Source organism: Streptopelia decaocto (genome assembly GCF_964273445.1).
Source record: "Streptopelia decaocto genome assembly, chromosome: 21".
Taxonomy (NCBI): domain Eukaryota; kingdom Metazoa; phylum Chordata; class Aves; order Columbiformes; family Columbidae; genus Streptopelia; species Streptopelia decaocto.
In genome coordinates this window covers 802,324-822,897 of record NC_138676.1, presented here as the reverse complement: position 1 = coordinate 822,897, position 20,574 = coordinate 802,324, and the positions used below count along the sequence as shown (strand labels likewise).

Sequence of the window (20,574 nt, the reverse complement as noted above, 5' to 3'; positions counted from 1 at the left end):
GATGCTCCTGCTCCTGCTCCGGGGCCGGCAGGCGCTGGGTGATGGCTCCAGCCACCTTCTGCTGCGCTCAGGCGACGGCGGTGCCGCAGATAGCACAGCGCTGCTCGCACGTGCTCCGTGCTCCTTCCGCTGCCTGCAAACGCGCCACTTCCCTCTTTCGTGTGTTTGGGAGAAGCACCGCGCTGTTCCCATGAAGGGAAGTGCTGATTCGTGACGACAAACCAGCCTGGAGATGTCACCAAGTGACACCTGCAGGGCGTGCGGTGGCCCCGTGGCTCTGCAAAGCCTGGCTCTGCAAAGCCTGGCTCTGCAAAGCCTGGCGCTGCTGTGCGCCGGGCTCGGCTGAGCACGTTCCTCCTCTGGTCCGTTGTTCTTCTGGTGCTCGTCAGCAAGGGAGGAAAATTAAATGGCTTTGTCTACTTCTGCCTGCGTGTGGACGCAGGGAACTGGGGCGTGGGGAGATATGGAGATGCCTTTTTCACCTGTAAATCTGTTGTCTCGTGTGGTGGCAGCGCTGGACCTTGCTGGTGAGCTAATCCGCTCCATGGTGGCTTTGCTGGGCTGAGCGATGCCCCTGACGTGGGACAGCCGGGCTCCGAGTAGATGAGGGAGGAAACGTTGTCATTTTAGGTGACGATTCAGTGCAGAGTACACAGAGAACAAGAACCAGGTGCTTTTGCCTCTGATTTAGTGGGTCCTGAAAGAGACGTGAGCTGGGAGGAGGACGGAGAGGACTCTGCTCTGGGAAGGGGTGAGGTGTCTCGGGGTTTTCTGTCTTGACGTGGCTGAGGGCAGCGTGGAGCGGGCTGGTGGCACAACACGGAGCCAGGACAGGCACTCAACCAGCCTCTCCTCCGGCGAGCAGCTGTGGTGGCCTCGGAGCTGAAGCAAGGCTCTCCAGATGAGGCTTTCCTTCTCCCCCCAGCTCCTGTCCCCTCCTCCCCAAGTTAAGAAATCGAGGTCACGGAGGGTCCCCCGTGACTCGTTTTGAACCGGCGGCACAGTAGTGATCTGCTTATTGGCTCTGCGGCACCACGAGCCGTGTTCTCAGCCAGAGCTATTAATACACCCGCCGAGGGCCGCTTGCTATATCCCTGTCCTTCCGCCCACTTGGAAAGAGTGCGGCTAAAAAAAGAAAACGGATCTAAAGTGACTGGGGGCCTCCTCATCCTTATTTATAGGCAATCTTGCTCGCTTTGGTGGAGCAGGGGGAGCTCGTGGTCCTGGAGAGTGGGAAGGAGGGACGGGAGCAGTTGGGTGGAGAGGTCCCTTCCCTCGCTGTGGAGAAGGGAAGCGCGTTTCTGCAGCACTCGTGGTGCCCTGGAGAGATGCTCCTGGGCATCTGGGCGATGCCTTGGACTGTGCCCTTGAACCTGCGCATCTCCATCTTCCCATGGGCGATGTGGCGATGCCAGGCGGCCGCTCAGGCTTTGGGCAGGGTGGACCTGGGCTTCCCGTGGCTCCGGCAGAGGGGAGCAGCACGGAACCCAGTTTTCCTGCCCCTCTCCCGGGGCTGCAGCGTTTGGGGGCAGTGGCAGGGTGGTGGGCAGAGATCTCTGCCCTGCTTTGGGAGGTTTGCACGGGCTGTGCTGGTGTTGCCGATGGGCAGCGATGAGGCACAGGGGTGCTGACTGGCTGCTGCTCCGGGCTGGGGGACATCGGGGTTTGCAGGAGAAACGGCGTTGGTTTGCTGTGCCTGGTTCCTCGTTGCTGCACGTGGGTGTCCGCAGCCCTGTGGGTGCCGAGGCACGGCCGGACCACGTGCTCAGCGCTGCCTGGGCGCGTTCGGCCACCTGGGGCGGCCTTGGGGGGCTGCCCTGCGTACCCTGGCTCGCACAGCCCCTCGTTGTCCTCGCGAGGTGCCTGTGAGCCCTGGTCCGTGCTGCCAGCGAGAGCGCTGGCCTGTGAACGTGGCCGTTACGCTTGCAGCCCACGCACGGGGGCTCCTCCGCTCCCTGCTCTGCTGCGCGGGCCGGGGCTGTGCCGGGGCGCTGCCGGTGCCGCTGGGGATCGGCTGGTTCTGTAGTAACCCCGCGCCGTGTGGCCTCTGCTTTCTCCGCAGCACATGCTGAAGATGTTGGAACCAGCCTCTACTTTGTGAACGACTCTATCCAGCAGGTCACCTTCTCCAGCACAGTGGGGGTGGTGATCCCCTGCCCGGCAGCAGGGTCACCCAGCGCCATCCTTCGGTGGTACCTGGCCACGGGCGACGACATCTACGATGTGCCCCACATCCGGCATGTCCATGCCAATGGGACTTTGCAGCTCTACCCCTTCTCGCCATCAGCCTTCAATAGCTTTATCCACGACAACGACTACTTCTGCACCGCGGAGAACTCGGCTGGCAAAATCAGGAGCCCGAATATCCGTGTTAAAGCAGGTAGGAGCTGTCTGTGGGCGCTGGGGTTTGGATGAGGTGTCGGCGACAGGGCTGGGGTGGCAGCGGGGGGGACACGCAGCCTGGGGGTCTGCAGCGGGTGCGTGGAGACCGCGATGTGGCTGCAGACTCACAGCCAGAGGTCGTCTCCCCTGGAGCTGGTGTTGCACACCCAGCTGTGCACGGGGCTTTCTGTGGCTGCGGAGCAGCCGGAGCACATCTGTGTGCGGCGGGGAGACCCCACCGCGCCCCTCAGACCCGTCTGTTCCCGCCGGAGCATCCAGCCCCAACATGCTAAGGCTTATTAAGCAAAAAAGAAAGAAAAAAAGGAGGAGTATGGCAAAGAGTTGATTCCAAAAGCCATTATAGTAAATTATTGACTAGGCTGAGGAGGGCTAATAGCTCAGGAATGGCTTCATTATGTAACCTATTAAAAGTGGGGCTAGCAGAGGGGACATGACAGAAGTGACTACAGGGTTTTTTAATTTTAATACCTTGTACTGCAGAGTAAATTGGTACTAACCCCCTTCTGCGGAGTGAATGATTTACCAGCGCTATCAGGTCACCCGTAAGCCAGAGCTCGGTGAAGAAGGGGCGGCAGGCGTGTCGTGGCCCGTGCCGGGCGGGCAGCCTTCCTTGGCTCTTCCCCTGCATGCCGAGGGCTTGGCGGGGTCACCGCAGGGCAGGAGCGGAGCTGAGCCCTCTCGCCATGGGGTCTGGTGCCCCCCTGCTGTCGGGGTCAGCTGAGAGCGCAGCCGCCCCGTCCCGCAGCCGCTGCGGTGAGCAGGAGCTGTGGGTGCGTGGTGGGGACGCACACCCGGGGCTCTGAGGCCACCAGGACGGCTCCGGCTGTGGCAGCGTGAAGTGCTTCAGCTTTATGGCATTTGGAAATGGTCGTGAAACGTTCCCCTGCTTCTGCTTCCTCCCGGTCGTCTTGCATCCCAGTCACTCCCCAGTGCTTTGTAATGGCAGTGCACTGAGCAAAGCCAATTAAAGCTGTATAAAGAAAGCAAATGAAACACAGCTGAAAATATAAGGCATTGGGAAAATCTCCGGAAGCTTTGGAGGAGCTGTTGGTGAGCACACGGAGCAAAGCTCTGCAGGCAGAGGAGGGTCTGAAGTGTGCTGGTTGTGGCCATGTGTTAACCTGGGAATTATTCCCGGGGCAGCAAAAGGCCAGGAGCCCCAGTTCAGAGCTGGGCGGTGTGGGGACCGTCTTTGGGGACAGCATGGGGACAGGTCGGTGCCCATGCAGCAGGTCTGCGCCAGCTCAGGTCACGGCAGTGCTGGGTGTGTAGGAGCTGGGCTGGATGTTCCTTGTGGTCCCCGCTGGCCTTTAAAGCCCGTGAATAAACCTGCTCCATGTGGTTAAAGAGGCTTTGGCCAGCTAATCTGCTTTGGAGTCCCTTTCCGTGGCTTCTCCCCATGTCCTCGCGGCCCTGGCCTTCGTCCTCTGCCAGGGCGCCGGGTGGATGGCAGAGCGGGCTGGAGGCGGCTCCCAACCCCCCTGCAGCAGAGCAGGGTGCCCCGCAAACCTGGGAGATGGAGCCGCCTTGCTGGTTGGTGTGAGGAACGCAATGCATGGCCAGCGGTGCTTTCCACGCGGGAAAACACCTTCCCTTGGGGGCTGCTGAGGAATTCTGTCACAGGAGGTTTGTTGAGGTGCTTCTGCTCTGGATGAGGCTCTTGTTAAATGACGAAACGAATTCACGTGTGTCTCGCGATAGCGATGCTGCGGTGCCTGCATCCTGCAGGGCACAGTTGTTGTCACAGTAAGGAGACACCTGCACTCATGGTGTTTTATACTTAAACTTGAGGAGTTTATGGTGTCTGTGTGTTACTGGGCACAGCGACTCCTTGGTGTCTTTCAGCAGGGGCCGGGGTGGGTCCAGCCCACCTGGCGAGGGGTGGCCCTGGGGAGTTGTCGCTGGTCCAGGGATGTCAAGGGTTGTGCAGCTCCCAGAGGAACAGGGCACGTGGTGGGAACAGCTGGTGGCTCCCGCTGTGGCATGGCTTGGAAGATTGTCACCTGCTTCCCGCAGTGTTCCTTCGGCGGGTCTAGGAGGGTGCCGGGCTCTGTGTCACCGGCTCTCACTCCCTGGTGCCCTGTGGCTGCGTTTTCAGCATCCAGCAGTGAAATGATTAGGGACCCTGAACCTTAGGGCTACTGAATGCCCTTGGTCCCTGTGCTGGAGCTGCAAACCTCTGCCTGAGCAGCTTTGGTGACCGCAAAGCCAGCAGCTTGTGTCAGCGGGTGACACCGGGGACCGCCGCAGGGTCCCAGCGGCAGGGCCGGGCATCCCCTCGGCACGTTCTCCAAAGCAGAGCCGCTTCCTTCCCCGGGAAGGTGGGCCAAGTGTTTTGGGTGGAAGCCGCTTGCTGCCGGGTGGGTTGGTTTGTTTGGGAAACGTGGGATTAAAGCAAGAGGAAGTGTGTTTTCTCCCAGCACTGTCATGCTACCAACCATCTGCTTTTCTCTACAGTTTTCAGGGAACCGTACACTGTTCGGGTGGAGGACCAAAGGTCGATGCGTGGAAACGTGGCTGTTTTCAAGTGCCTCATCCCCTCTTCAGTGCAGGAATACGTTAGCGTTGTGTCCTGGGAGAAAGACACCGTTTCTATCATCCCAGGTAAGAGACGAGCCACTGTTTTTTTGGAAACTCTGACCTGTTTTGCCATGTGGGAGACTCAGTCATGGAGGGTCTTTTTTTTGGCGCATTGTCTGTGCCTGTGCTGCCCAAGCAAAAGCTTTTATTGATGATCATCTTGCGGCTTTGTACTGGCAGACATTGGCGGTGGGAGCAGACGCGTTGTGCTCAGAGTCTCCTTGGTGATGCGGTTAGTACTGTGGTGTTTTGGGGCTGATGGATGTTTGGTGTGTGCCAGCACGTGTGCCCTGTCCGGGCTTCCCCGCAACCCAGCGCGTTTTGGGTTTGGACAAGGGGAGAAGCGTCTGCGCGCGCTGCCCGTGTCCCGGCTCCCACGCTCAGCGCCGGTTTTCACATTGTCAGGATGGCGCACAAGTAGATATTCCAACTTCTCTCGCAAGTTTTCACAACCGTTCCAGCCGTGGGGAAAGGAACGTGACCACAATGGCATCGTGTGCCTCTTCGCCGTGTTGACACCTGCTTCGTGCCCCTGTGCCGTGTTGTCTGCCCCACAGCCCGGGCCGTGCCCTGCCCAGCGCTGGCCTTGCCGTGCCTTGGTGCGCAGGGGGACAGCGGAGCCCGTCTCTGCAGGGACTTTGCAGCTGGGGGTGTTTTGCCTGGGTGGTTTTTGGCCCAGCCGTGCTGTGCAGCAGCGCCTCGGTACCGCCGCTCGGGCTCGTCGCGGCTTCGGAGCAGCGCGGGGGCTGCGGGCAGGTGCTGGCGCAGCGTGGGGCCGGCCCCGTGTCCTCGTGTGCCGGGGTGACCTCGTGGCTCCCTCCTCAGCGCCAGTATTGATGGCAGCGCTGGCTGCCCTGCACAGCATGTGTAAGCTCGTAGTAAAGCAATCAATACCGCTTTCCCCGGGGGGATCCGGAGAGAATTAAAGGATTTTGCCTGAAGTGAATGCTCCGCGCTTGATATTTGCTCACAGGTCAGCAAGTCCCGCTGCTCCTGCAGCGTCGCTGCGCGGGCAGGGCCGTGGGAGCCGGTGCTGCCGGGATCGGCACGAGCCGGTGCCGCTGACCGGGCACCGCGGGCCGTTCGCTCCCATCCCTCTGGCAGGGACGGTTCTTGCTCCAGGAGCTTAAGGAGCAAAGGGCTTCACCTGGAGGGGGGTGGCAGGTTCTCCTGAAGGCTGCGGGGGCTCTTGCCGGTGGCTCCAGAGGGCAGCTCGTGTGCTGACTCAGCATAGGCCAAGGGAAGCGGGTGCCGGGGCTCGGGGTGCCGGGGCTCGGGGTGCCGGGGCTCGGGGTGCCGGCGCGGGCGCTGGTGGGCGATGGGCTCTTGGGCTGCGGGCAGCCGGCGGCTCTGGAAAACCCTCGGCACCCTCGTTTGCAGAGCCCGGCTGCTCGGCCGCTTTGGTGCTTTGCTCGGCAGCAGCTTTGTCACCCGTGCACTTGCGTGATCTTAACCAGACTTGTTCTCAAGTTTGCCGTGGCAGTGGATTTTGTAATACGATGATTTAATTAGAGTGGAACGATTTTAACATTCTAAAGCAATAATTACCCTAAAGACAGAACATATAAATTGTGTTACAGTGCGGAGTCAACACAAGCAAACATGTTTTGCTGTTGGATTACAAATATAGTATCTGCCTGGAGCTTATTTTTTTTATTGCACTTGTGATAGAGCTAAAACTGGCTTTGCTGTTACCAAAAACATGGTCTTTTCTTGACCGCTGGCGAACCTCTGCTTCTGTCCTAATTCTGAGTGAGCAAGAGGAGGAGGAGGAAGATGTGGAGGAGGAGGAGGAGGATATGGAGGAGGAGGAGATGGAGGAGGAGGAGGAGGCCCGTGCTGTTGGGAGGGAGCGGCAGGAGAGCCGGAGCGCAGCCCCAGCAGCTCCTCGAGTCGCAGCCGCGCTCTCTGAACTGTCAGATCAAGCGGCTGTTGCACACACGGCGCTCACAGCTCTGCTCCTGTCAGCCCGCAGAAAGCAAAGGTGTGTGCGAGCACCGCAGCTCGCTCAGAAGTGCGCCCGAGCCCTATTTACAGCTGCATAGCCTGGTGTGTTTTCCCAGCTTTGATGTGCCACACTAGCTGCTTTTCCCAAAACTTCCCTCTGGGGAGGACTGTGCGTCCCCCCGCAGGCTTGGTGCAGCAGGGGTGCACAGTCCTGGTGCACAGGAGCGGGAGAGATCCCCATCCAGACCTCTCTGTGGCAGAAAACTCTTGAAGCAACTGTTTCCACAGTTAATGTCTGCTTTTCCCCGCCCAAATCCACACATTTTGCAGCTCAGCAATGGGGCAGCAAGCGCGTCGCGTCCCCTGGGGCTGCTGCTCTGCCGAACTCAGACCCTGGGCTGTGTTTGCGGGCTGGGTGGCCCTTTGGTCAGCTTCCTCGGGTTCTTTTTGTGCTGAACTGGGATTAGGGGCTCCCGGGCTCTGCTGCTGGGCCCCCGCGCCGTGTCTTTTCACACAAGCCTTGCTGCTCTTTTGGCGGCGGTTTGCTGGGGATGCCGCAGAAAGCCCCGCTGGAGACCATCCGCTGTACCGTGGGGTTCCTGGGTGACAACCTGCGTCCCTGGGGGTGTCCGGCTGCTGGGGACGGGCTGGCGCGCGGGTCGTGCGCAGCATCCGCAGCCATGGGGGCGCGGGCGCTGCTCCCCGGTGCAGGACGCGCCCCTGCCCGCCGTGTCCCCGCGTCTGGCAGGGGGTGTCTCTGCTCTGCGTTGGAACAGACCCCCGAGCCGCTGCAGGGAAACGCTGTGTCTGCGCGGCCCTGCTGCACCGGGGGGGTTTGGTGGCAAGTTGCATTATTTGGTTAACTTGGCAACGCTGTAACTTACCCTGAAATCAAAGATAAATTCTTTATGGAAGGTTATCCCGCACATAAATCATCATTAGTGCGGCTCATTTTTGTTTAATGCCTACCTAACTGTGCTGCAGTCTAAAAATGTGTGTTTAGTGAAGTCAAGGGTTGCAGAGAAATTATAGGGTTTTCAAAAACCCATTTGCCTTGCTGGTGCTCACATCAAAATCAATCTTGCCTTTCGTTCTCAGCCTTGTCGCAGACATGCAGCAGCCCTTGCAGGACATTTAATGTAGGCTGGTGGTACTGGGAGCGAAGCGGCAGTGCTTGCAGAATTTACAGAATGGGGACTGCGTGCAAGGTTGTGCTTCACACCCGCGCTGTGATTTCAAACTCTGTCGCTACTGATGAATCTTGATATGTATTTGGGGGGGTCAATGGGAGGGACTGCAGCTGAGCAGGGTGCTTTACAGGACTCCATTGCTTTTCCGTGGGGAAGAGGGGGAGGCTCCTGCTCCAAGCCGTTTTAAGAACTCTATGTGGTAAACAGCGTTTAATTTTTAAAGCACTATTGCTAGGCTGGGTGACATGAAGGCTCTCAGGCACATGCGTGGTTTGGGTTTGTCTTGGAGGAACTGTGGTGTGCATGTGGCTGAGCTGCTTTAGTTCCTGTGCTCTGGTTGTGGCACCGGAATGGAAATTCGTGGCACCGGAATGGAAATTCGTGGCACCAACTCATCTCTTCGGGCGTTGCGCGGCTGTAACTCGATGTCAGCGGTCGCAGGTCCGAGCCCTGCGCTGAGCTGCTGTTTGATGCTCGTGTCGTGTACTCGATAGATTGTGTTGGAAGGAATCTCAGTGCAGCACTTCTCGAGGAACGGCCCTTCAGGGGCGATGCTCTTCTCAGCAGCCCTAGTGCGGGTCCTTTGAGGGCTGCGGGTACTTGGGTGTCCTTTGTCACTCATTATCCACAAAGTCATTTCTCTGGAAAGCAAAACATAAAGCTTACCAGAAGGATGGAACCGAAACAAATGAGTTCTGTGAAGTTTTACATATGTTTTTGTGTATGTTCTTGGTTGAACAGCAGCCTTTTAGGAGTTTGAAAAACACCTAAGCTCATCTGTTTGCGGCGGTTCAGATATGAGCTTAATTTGACCTGAGCAGCCCTTTCTGTCCCCTCCTCTGCAGTGCCCGAGTCTGTTTATGGGGTTCTTAATCTCATCTGAGCAAGTGTTTAGTGACGTGGGAAATGAAATTGCAACAGCTTTCTCGTGGGGTTAAACGTGGCCGTTCACCCCGAAGATGTGCGCTCGGCTCTCCCGCACCTCGCAACACCTGCAATGTTCCGTTTCTCCCTAAAATGAAGGGTACGCGAGTTCCGCTGCGGTGCGTCTGTAGGTGCGGTGTCTTGAGACACAGCACGAGGCTCCCGGCAATTGCCGGTGGGGTCTGGGGTGCCCGTCGCCTCCCCAGGCTGCGGCTCTGCTGCTGGGGACACAGAGGGACGATCCGAGGGGCAGAAGAGCCAGGACCCGGATAATCCGGCATTGTCCTCCTATCAATAGGCTTGTTCTGGGGAACGTCAGGCTCCTGTTACTGCAGAAAAGCTGGAAGCTGGGACAGAGCAAACAGGGCGAAAGGCAGCCCTTGTTTTGGTGTTTGTCTTCAGTGAGAGGGTTTGGGACAGGAGAGGAGTCGCTGCGGATCCTTCCGGGCCGTTACCATTTTTATTTGGTTCTGCCCGAGTAACCCCGGCTGGTTTAAAGCCGGGAGCCAGCAGCCCGTGGGGTGAGCAGCCCGTGGGCTGAGCGTGCCGGTCGGAACCACCGCGCTGCCCGTCCCCATGGCCGCCTGTGGCCCCGATGGGGATGGGGCCGCAGCCGCCTCACCCAGCAGCTCCAGCGGCAGAGCTGTGGCCACTGCGCAAAAGGCTGCCGGAGAAGTGGCCTTTTCAATTGAATTTTGCAGCTCCTGCCCGGGCCGGGTTGAGTCGCCGCGTGGAGCAGCCTGATGTGATTTAAGCGAGCGTTGGCCTCCCCTCCCGTGTCTGGGGGGGCCGCGGAACCTTTTCCCCTGTCGGTCCCGAGATCTCCAAAGGTGTCCTGGCTTCTCCCCCACCCCTTGCCACCCTCGCCGGCTGCGACATGTGCCCAGACCTGTTACAGAGGGAAGTAGCTCCAGGCGTTATTCTCACCAAGTGGGGTGAGATTCTGTCTGAAATCATTTCATCCTTCCCCAGAGACTTGGCGTGAATTTTATCTAATCGCCATGGCAACAGATAAAAAAAGGTGTGAGCACATCTCCTTTTGCTGTGATAATTCAGATTTATATATTCAGATCAGATTGGAGTTAGAGATTTTAAAAGGAGCAGATGCAGCAGAAGGTGTGACTGCAAATAATGTGGTGAGAACGTTTGATGATCCTGCCCTTTAAGAGGGGAGAGCGCTTTCCCGCAGGTTTTTTTGGAATATAATTATTCCATCAAATCCACTTTAACAAGGACTCATTATAGCCCTGATAATGCAGAGTCACGTTGGAGACGATCTCGCACACGCATGCACACACACCAGAAGAAGGGACCACAACAAGTAAACAAAATGCCCGTGAGGGGCCGGCACGAGCGCCCGGTCGCTGCCGGTGCCCCGGGACGTGACCCGCGCTGGGTCCCCTCCTGGGCGCAGCTTTGGCAGCTGCCCCGGTGCCAGGCGCCCGTTCCGCAGGCTCCAGCCTGATCTCAGAGGAACTGCCTGGGAGTGAACTCTGGCCATCCCGAGCCAAAGCTTCGGCTGCTCCTGATGCGCTTTGCAGCTCCTGCGGGAGGGAAACGCTTCGTCCGAGCTCAGAGCGAGGAAGCCTTTGGCTGCTTTCTCTGCAGGGCGGAGGAGAAAGGATGTGCAGGGTTTGGAGAAGGAAAGTTGCTGTTGATGCAGCACTTGGCATCCCAGGCCCTCATGATGTCCTTGTCCCCACTCCAAACCCTGCGGGATGATAGAGCACGAGCCAGATATGGTACAACAAGCTCCAAGTCGTGAAATGTAGAGGAGTGGCTGTTGTTGGAGCTGCCACCTCTTTGCGTACCTGTTCGCGTAAATCTTCGGCCATCCCGAGCAGCGGTTGTGCCGTAGGGAAGGGAGAAAAGGTGCGTGGAGTGTAGGATGGATGGCTGAGGGTTTGGAGGCAGCTGGTCTGTAAATCTGCCTGATGCCCAGCCCAGACCCAGCGGCAGCTCTGGCTCCTACATTGCGCTGCTGAGCATTTAGGATCCACATCGGGCTCGCCGGTGCTGGAGGCGAGGGGGTGATGAGCACCAGGAAGGCTTTGCTGCAGCCCTGCTGTAAACCTTTAGCAGTCATTGTGCCGTGAGGATTGGGATGATTTATCTGAAGGAAGTTGGGCCAGAGTGCAGAGGGCAGGAGGAGGAGGAGATGAGCAGGAGATGCCGGAGGACCCTCGCTGGGAGCAGCCAGCAGCATGTGTTGCCTGCGCTCCCCCGAGTCCCAGCGTGACTCTGCATGCTGGGGTAGGTTTTGTTCCAGTTGTGCTCTGAATTGCAAATGGGGATTTTGCAGGAAATCGCAGGGAAGTTGGGAACAAGAGGCAAGTTCTCTGGAGCAGCCCTCTGGTGGCACATGGGACAGGGGGGCGACCGGGGCCGGAGGGGTGCGCAGGCTCATTAACATCCCATCCCCTGACGGGTTGGCTGCCTTGTCTGGAGGAGCTGGAGACCCTTGGACCTGCGCACCCTTGTGAGAGGCTGCTCTGCCGAGAACCGGCCCTGGGAAAAGGTTACGGGGCCCAGCGAGGAGCAGCACTGAGCTGTATAATGAAATCTGGTGCTACCTCTGCACCTTGCTGAACACGCTGCTGCTCCGCCTGCCTGCGTAACCAGCTCAGAGCACGCAGCTCCCTGCTGGATTACGAGGGCTGTGGTCTCATCTCCCTGTTCAGAAGGTGTTTGCTAAGTTGTGATGCTTTTGTGTGTTTTGAAGACCTTCCCGCCGCAGGAGGGCGGAAATCCCCTGGACACAGGTCTGTGTGGGGTGCTGGAGCAGCTGGGGCAGCGCTCAGCGCTCTGTGCGCCGGGCACGGGGCTGCAGCCCCGCCGGGCTCGGGGGCTGTGCCGGGCTCTCGGTGCAGGGCCGCCTCACCCAGGGGATCCTGGTGACATCCCCCTCTGCTTGGAGAGCTCTGCCGCCAGCTTGCATGGCTTGGGAAGCACTGAAGTCCCTTTGGAAACACCCACACCAGCTCTGAGAGGTGTGTTTGGAGGGACAGGGTTTGCGTCACCAGCTGTTTGCTGGCACGTTCGGGTTCTCCACCCTGTCCGAATCTTTCTCCTTTTATGCCTCTTTTTAATTGTCATCTGATGGAGTGAGGATGGTGCTGGTTCCAGCCCGCACCCCCCGGTCTCTGCGGGGGTTTGTGCCGACCAGGGCAGCGCAGCAGCAATCGCTACAGCAAAGCCAAGTGATGTGAAAACTGCAGGTCAAAACTTCTCATCAGAACCACATGTTTCCGTGAGCTTGAGCCGCCTGCCCCGGGGCCCTGGTGCAGGGACAGCAGCCCGCGCTGTGTGTAGCGGAGCTGAAGTCATCGCGGCTCCGTGCCGTGTGTCCACGGGGATGCTCACACGTGCGTGGCCGCCGAGCCGCGGGAGCAGGGCAGGGTGCTGTGGGTGCGGGTGCGCGTCCTCCCTCCTCCCTGCGCACACACAGATGCAGAAACAATCACGGTCATTATTCCTGCCATGGTGACAGTGACAGTGGCAGAGATGCCAGCTTCCTAACACAGACGGCTTTATTTCATCTCCTCTGTTTTTCAAAGCCTCTTTCATTTTGTATGAGGAGACAGATGTGAAGGGCTGCAGGCTGATAAATTCTGCTGTCTTATGAAAAGAGAGGGTGGGTTTTTGTTGTGGTTGCTTCTCTTCCTCCCTCCCCAGCCCCCTCCCGCCAGCACAGCCACAGCCTTTTTCTGTAGGGGTGCTGCTGGGGTGGGGTGCTGCGTGATGGTCACCGTGCTGGGGCAGAGCGGCTGGGCTTGGGGTGGAAACCCTGGGGTTGTGGTGGCGGGCACCCGGTTAGAAGCAAACGAGCCCAGGGGTGCAGATGCCTCCCTGGAACGCGTCCGCAGCGCCTGGCCCTGGCGCGCATGAGATGCGACTGAGGCTGCACGTTTGCTGGGGAGGAGCTGCTCTCAGCTGGCGGAGCGAGGGCCGAGCTTTGCACGGGCTCGCAACCGAAATTGTCTGTCTCCTCGCAATGTTGCAGGGGCACTGGGGCTGCCGGGTCGGGGTGGGTGCCGGTCGGAGGGGCTGCTGCGGTTTGGTCCGTGCCAGCTGGCAGGATGGGGCATGGAGGTGATGCGCTGCTGAAGGTGCTCCGAGCGCCCGCTGGTGCGGAGCTGCGGCCGCGGTCCTGCCGCGGGGGGCACCGCGCCCCGTGGCTCCGGCGGCGCCTGCCCGCGCTGTGCCGGTCGCGGTCCCCGTGCGGCTCCCGTTCCTCCTTCCTGCGCCGCTGACGAGAGTGCTGGTTTAAAAATAAATTGCTCCATCTTTAATTGCGGTTTAAATAACTGCTTCATTTTTATTTAAATGTGGCTCTGTAAGGCTTGGAGAACAATTAGGAGAAAATACAGGGCATTGCTCTGGTGCATGTGTTCAAGCATATAATTAATTTTTTTTATTATACTGATGTTTGCCGAATCTGGAAAAAGATCTTATTGTTCCTCTTGATTTAGTCACGCACAAGGTCTACAAATACACCAGCCATCTCAGGGCTGCATTCGGGCCGTGGGTGCCAGCGGAGGGGGCTCTGGGGCCGCTGCCCCGTGACGCAGCCGGGCGCCGAACCGGGGGCTGTGTGCCCGCGGTCGGCAGCCCCAGAGCCGCAGCGCCGCGTCCCAGCCCGGGACCGTCCGCAGGGGCCCTGCACCGCTCGGGAGCCGCTGGACGTGTCCTCAGCCCCCCCCGAAGGCCTTTGGGAGCCCCCGGTGCCGCTCCTGCAGGCTCGCTGGGGCGGGAGTCTGTGCTGTTGGTGATGGACGGTGTTAAGAGTGTAATCGATGACTCGGGGACGCTGGGTGAAATCTCCGAAATGACCCAGCGACCTCTTCCACAAGCGAGCCAGCCATTCAGGAACGTAAATCTCGTTGCGAGTCGATAGGGATTAGGTTCCTAAGTGCCCGACATCGCTCAAGTGCTTCTGAAAACGTTGCTTGTTGGAGGGTTGCGGAGGAAGCTGCATGTGGTCTGGCGGACTGTGAGCTTATCAGTCAAAGGTGCTTTACTTGGTGACAGAAGCCACTTGTGGTAAACAAGCTGCTGGCCCTTTGCACTCCTCACAGTCCTTTAACCATTTATTAGAGCAGCTATGAACTCTTCTTGGAAATGAAATCTTAATAGCAAGCGTGGCAGAGATTTTTCACAGATGGCAGCGCTGCCAAAAGCAGGCATTCAAGAAAACATTCATCAAAAACATTCATTTCTTTCAAAAAGAATTTGACGTTTATAGCGTAGACAAATTTGGGACTCATTTGCTTTGCCTTTCAGTTTCTGAATTTTTAGAGGTCACGTTTTTCCACACCTTCGAGGGTTAGAAACTGTGTTATTTTTAACTGGAAACTGAGATTCCAGTGTAACCGCGCGGCACCGAGAAACGGGGTGTGTGACAAGGCTGGGGACCCGGCGTGCGGTGGGGGTGACAGGTCCCCGGCAGTGCCGCGGTCACACACAGGGTTCCTATGGCCCATCCTGCACCCACGGCCGTGCCCGCTCAGGATGCTCGGAAAGCCGCAAGCTCCCCTAAGAGGAAGCGATTCATTCGCAGCTCGTCTCCATTTCATCTGAAGGCTGCACCATGCTGGGCTTCAGCCTTGTTCCGTTTTCTCTTGAGCAATACCTTTTATTTCTGCGGTGTTTAATATTCCTTCGCAGAGCCTGCCTTGCCTCTTCTGGGCCTTTCCACTGAAGGCAGCTGTGAAACTGTGCGTTGTCGTGGCTGAGCTGTCCCTGGTGTTCGCGTGTCACAACCGGCCGGTCCCCTGCCTGCTCGGCGCTGTCACCTCTCCCCGTGCCTGCTGTCCCCTCCCTGCCTCGCGTCCCCGTCACACTGGTGCTCAGCTTGCCGAGCTTGGGCTCGCAAAGGACCTATTTCTGTGGCCCAAGGGCTCTCAATGCCACCTGGGGCATCCTGCAGCAGTGGAGCCGTCGGGTTCTGGGGAAGCGAATTGAACCAGCCTGACCTGGGCTGACGGCACCAAGATCTTTCATGTGTTGGTCGAGGTCTTTGTTTCCCTGGGGCTGCGGAGTTTTGGTTGCAGCTGAAACGGGAAGATTCGTGGTAGTTCTGGCTCTGCCTTCACCAGCGCCTGTTTCAGACCCTGACTGATTGCTTGGAACTGCCTCTCCCTGCAGACCCGATGTCATTTGCATCTTTGGAGGAACAGTGTGCTGCAGGCAACGAAAGCTGGTGCCACCACCGGAGATTGCTCGTTGTATGTCATTTAACGTCCATCGGACTTGCATCTCTGGCGCTCCGTGTGCAGTGTTACCCGTGAGCTCGGTGCCATGTGCTCCGTGGGTGCCATCGCAGTGTCTTGTTTAATGCTGCGCTTCCAGAAGCGCTCCCTGGGCGCACAGAAGTGTTAATGTTCCTGCAGATTGTCCTCCACGGCTGCGTGTGTCCCAGCGCAGGAGCTGTGAGAGGTGTGGGTGTTGACAAGAAGCTGGACCGGGGGACCGGGTGCGGTCCCGGGCGGTGGGTGCCAGCGTGGTGCGAGCCGTGGGCTCCTCGCGGGGCGGTGGGGGCCGGCGGTCCCGGGCGGTGGGTGCCAGCGCGGTGCGAGCCGTGGGCTCCTCGCGGGGCGGCGGGGGCCAGCGGCTCCAGGTGCGGCGGCGCTGCCGCCTGGCTCGCTGCCACCCACTTAGCGCTGCTCCCCGAGCTCGGCTGTTGTACGATCGATCGGACCTCCTGGCACGTCCCGTTGTTTAAACAAGAGCTATGGCTATTGCATACAATATATGTCCGACACGCTCGTGGCGGTGTCAAGAATTAACTGCGTAATCATCTCCGTGATCTTTCTTTTTTATGACAGCAGGACGTTCTACGATGACTGTAGCCTGTTAGGGAGGGAGGGGACTCACCTGTCACAATGGGCGAGCGGTGGGCTCCAAACCGAAGGGTTCGGGGGGTGGGCTTCCAGGTGGTGAACAGAGTCAGTTCTGTATCTCGAGCGCTGCACATCTGACAGTCTCACTTCCAGAAGCTGTTGAAAATGCATGTGCATTTCCTTTTCCTGCAGGGAAGAGCTCTTTGGGGATTGTATTTTTGTTGCAGTCAAGACCAGATTTCACCAAATGCCTCTCTCCACCACATTGGCAAGAGCATCTTGCGATGCCAGCGTCCTATCAAATGGGAATGGCTGAGTTTCTTCTTTATTTATACATATATGCACAATATATGAAACGAAGAAGCTAAAAATGATGAATTGCAGCTAATGCTGCTGCGTGATGGAGATAAGACCATAATTATTTGTTTGGGCAGCTTAAATCCACACCAAAAGCCTGATGGAAAACAAAGCGATGATTTAAAGCTCTTTGTGCAGGTCTCCTGGGCTGTGTGACCAAGCGTGAACTTGTATCATAGGCTCATATGGTTTCTGTGTTCGTGCACGGTTAGAGCAGGTCATTTGGGTGTCACGCTTCACCTGCTGCCCGTGTTTGGGGGCAGCCGCACGTTTAACTTATTTCTGGCCGGGTTTAGCTCCTCTGCGCTGCCTCACTCCTGGCAATTTGCTGTTACTATTATTACTATTTGTGCTGCACGTCCTGCTGAGTGGTGATGGGTTCTACCCAAGCGCAGCCCATCCTGCCTTGTTGGGGGAGAAGACGAGCGGGTTGAGCTGGAGCTGTCTGAGCTCCGGATGCACCTGGACCCACAGCAGAGGTTGTAAATTTTCCCATTTGTTATGTTTGTTTTGCTTTGGTTTAATGAACTGATCGATGAAAGCCTATCGAGCTCCGACCTCTCCCACAGCCACCGTAAATCAGCTCCATCGCAGCTCTCGGGGCTGAGAAGGCGCCGGGGAGAGCGGCAGAGCCCCCGCGAGCAGCAGCGTGGCCCTGGCTCTGCCTTTCCTTTCCCTCTGTCTCTCGTATGGCCGCCGCGTCGCTGCCCGTGCCCGCTCAGGCCGGGGTTCAGGGCCTCTTTGCTGGCGCTGTGGCGCACGAGCAGCCTCCGTGTTTAGCAGGGAATCCCTCACTGCCGCTTCCTCGCCGCTCCCCCTCCGCCTCTCCCCGGTCTTCACCTCTGCCCTGTGCGTCTCTGCCCCTTCTGCTCCTGAGCAGCTGTGGCTGGAAACCTTTGGTTCTGTGGTGGCCCTGGAGACTCATCATTTCCTTAGAAAGGAGGTTTGGAAACCCCCACCCCGCTTCCCTTTTGCCCGGCCAAATCTTTCGCCTGTGGCTTCTCCACACGTGCATTAGCTTGCTCTTTTTTAAAAGCACCCCTCCAGATGCCATCTCTGCTCAGCTTGGCTCAGCCATCGGCACCCCAGGGTTATCTGTGGCGATCGCCGGTTGGGAGCGAGAGGTGCTGGGACCAGCAGCCGTGCCCCTGTGTAATCAGACCCACCAAACAGCTGGCGGGGGGGAGAGATGCACCCCCAGAGATAACGGGGCTCTGGTGCATCCCCTGGGCAGAGCCGGTGCTGCTGTGCTCTGCCGGGAAACCCCTCGCACCTTCCGCAGGGCCTCGTGTCCTTCGTGCTTCCAGCGCTGCGCCAGGTCCTGAGACCTGTTGCAGCAGCTGCTGCGCCTCCGCGTTAGGAGACACCGACCCGGCCGCGGGGAGGGCAGCAGGGAGGGCGCTGCTGGGGCTGCAGGGAGCTCCGAGCTGCGGGGTTTGGCATTTAAATATAACAATAACTTCAGTTCTATAATGTGTGTTTAAAATCAGGCAAAGCCTGCCTCGTTCCAGCGCTGATCCTGCTGTCCAAGGGCTGCTCACGCTTTGAACGGCTCTTCCCGGCAGAGCAGCGCAGGGGCTGAGCGGCTCCGCACCCTCCCCAGCAGCAGCTCCTGCAGCCGAACCCCCTTCCCACCCCCGTTTCAGACCCCGCTGTTCCCCAGCAGCACGAGCGCTTGTGCTTCTCTTCCCCCTAAAGACAAAGATTCGACAGCTACAGCTTGAGCCATTAGCTGTGTCTAAGCAACATCTATTTTACTGAAATCTGGAAAAATGAACGGGCTGTACTTGGAAGATGTTCCTTTTAATCCTGGCCTTTAATGCAATACTTTTTCCTGAAGAAAAGTGCTTTAAGGAAGGGAGGAGCTGCCAAGGAGAGGGACTGGTGCATCTGGGGGTCAGATCGCAGGATCCACGCTGGATCGCTGCAGCGGAGGAGAAGCTTTTGCGTCCTGCATTACCATATGTATTTATATTTCAGTGTAAAGGGGAAAAACGCACATATTATCAAATGATGCACTTTTTTATCTTCTTTATGGCTTCTAATGCTATAGCTGTTTTTTTTAAACCACTAAAAGCATAAGCATTAAAGCAATTTTCCAGACTAATATAGCAAGAGGTCTCCAAAAGCTCTGCAACATTTGATAATAGTTGCCATCTTCGGCTGAAGATAATGATGTTAACAAATGTAATGGGAGTAATGAGTGGAGATTCAGAAAGCAGCTTTTGTTTAATTTTTTTGTAATGCAAATGAGTTTGGGAATAAAGAAGGAGAGCAGAAAATAATGAAAACTTCATTTGAAATGAGTCTTAATCCTTGCAGCCAAGCGCTGCGGGGGCAGGAGGGAAGGAGCAGGGCTGGGGGGCTGCGCTGGTGTCGGAGCGGGGCCAGGGGTTGCTGTGAAATCCGATGGGGAGGGTCTGGTGGGCGGCTGTGCCCCGTCCTGTCCCGTGGGACGGGGACAGGCTGGTCCCCGCGCTGCGGGGGTCCCGTGTGTTCGCGCGGGTCGGTGGCTCTGCCGTCCCGCAGAGGAGGGGCTGGGGGCGGGGTGCGCCCCGGTCCTGGCACGGCAGAGCTCCCTTCCTCCTGCTCCCGGGAGCCTGGAGACGCGGTACTTGGTGTTTCCGCAGCACCTTCCACTTTAAAATGATGCCAGCTGAGTTCAACCTTATGACAGCCCAGCGACTCCCTCTCCCCATCAGAACAAGTGAATTTGCTTTATTTAGATTGACTCCCAGCCAAAGTGATAGGTATGAGGCTGGCAAATAAGCATCCTTGTGATGAGGACTGGCACTTATGCATGTGCAGAAGATTCAGGTCTGTCAGCTTGTGTCAGCTCGCCTTCTATGGAGTGTTTAATCTCCTAACCCTTGGCCAAGAAATGCATTAAGAGATCTGCGGCAAGTAGGAGCTCGAGAACTGAGGGACGCTGCTGCCTGCCCCTCTTCTGCGCGTCTGCTCGCGGACTGATGGGGAGGGAGCTCGAGGAGGAGCAGGTATTGCGCCGGCAGGAGAGCGGCAGGCGGCGCAGCTGGAAACCCGCCGGAGTCCAAGGAACCGAGGAACCCTCTTTCTCCTGAACGGGGTGGAGCGGCTCCCAGGGACATCTCGTTGGGGTGGGACTGTGGGGGGCAGGGAGCGGTGGGTGCTGTGGTAGCACAAGGTGCTGTGGTTGCGACGACGGAGAACGCGGCTCCAGGTTGGATGCCACATCTTGAGGGGACAGGACGTGCTATAAAAAGAGAGGCCTTCATGTTCTCCTTGTCTCTCTTGTTCTTTGGAAGGGTGAAGATGTGAGTTATCACGTCTGGCTTTGCAATTTACAGCTTTTAATTAATCTGAAATTTCAATGTAGATTTTTATGATAAGCAGAGGCATCTCTGCAAGCTGGGGAGGAACCTTAACGATGATCCAAGATGAATCTGCAGGATGAAATATCCGTGCTATAAACAAGGCTATGTAAAACAGAAACGCAGAATTAAAAAATGCCTAAGATATCAAAGCAATGATCTACAAATGATATTTCTTCTTGGAGCCCTTCCCGGTCACAACAAGAGCAGTCCCTACTTGTGGGCATTTGTCAGCTGCCCGTCGGTGTGATATCCAGGCGAATACAACTGCCGTCTTCTTAAGGATTTGTTGGGTTTGCAGCGGTCACAGCAGCACTGCTCTTTGTCGCGGCATCGAGCGAGGATGCACAGCGGCTCAGCGCCGGCGTGGCTCTCCGCCTGTGATGGATACTCGGTCCATCAGCGGAGCGCGGTCAGGCCGGGGCGGGAGAGCTGCGCTGGGGAGGACGGTGGGTTTGGGTGCCCGGTGAGCGCTGCCCGCAGGACGGGTGAGCAGGACGGGTGAGCAGGACGGGTGAGCAGGACGGGTGAGCCGGTCACGGTGTGGTGCCCAGCAAGTGCGGTGGGGTCCTGTGCATTCTGGGCCGATCATCCCCTCTGTTCTGATGTACATGGCTATTGGTACTTTGCCGTCCTTCCTTGGTGTGTAGGGTCAGAGTTGTGCTCCGTGCCTAAATCCCAATGCGATAATTTGTCTTTGCTGTATAACAGGGCTGCTTTAGTCCCTCCAGAGGGTCATTCATGGTTACTCCATAAACCGTTGCTACCGAACTCCTCATTATCTGGCGATTCGTGCCCAGCAGCAGCTCCTGGCGGGATGTGCGGTGCGGATGTGCCCACGGGAGCGTGGAGGCGGGCGCGGGCTCGTGGGCACGCAGCGCTCTGCCGCTGCCGTGCGGGTGTGGGGCTCGGCCGGGGGGGTTTCTGCCCGGGAATCCCGTCTCTGCTCTCTGGGGCTCCCCGTGCTGCTGGGGAGGTTGA

The 20,574-nt window shown here is 57.9% G+C and overlaps 1 protein-coding gene across 1 annotated transcript in view; it reads left to right on the top strand.

The window, feature by feature from the left end:
- DSCAML1 (DS cell adhesion molecule like 1) overlaps window positions 1-20,574 on the top strand; it is a gene marked incomplete at its 5' end in the record, with an annotated part of 87,841 nt that overhangs the window by 6,255 nt on the left and 61,012 nt on the right. The window contains 2 exons of the mRNA XM_082070184.1: window positions 2,063-2,380; window positions 4,861-5,007. Coding sequence (XP_081926310.1) covers window positions 2,063-2,380; window positions 4,861-5,007 — 465 coding nt within the window. The remainder of the gene's footprint in view (window positions 1-2,062; window positions 2,381-4,860; window positions 5,008-20,574) is intronic.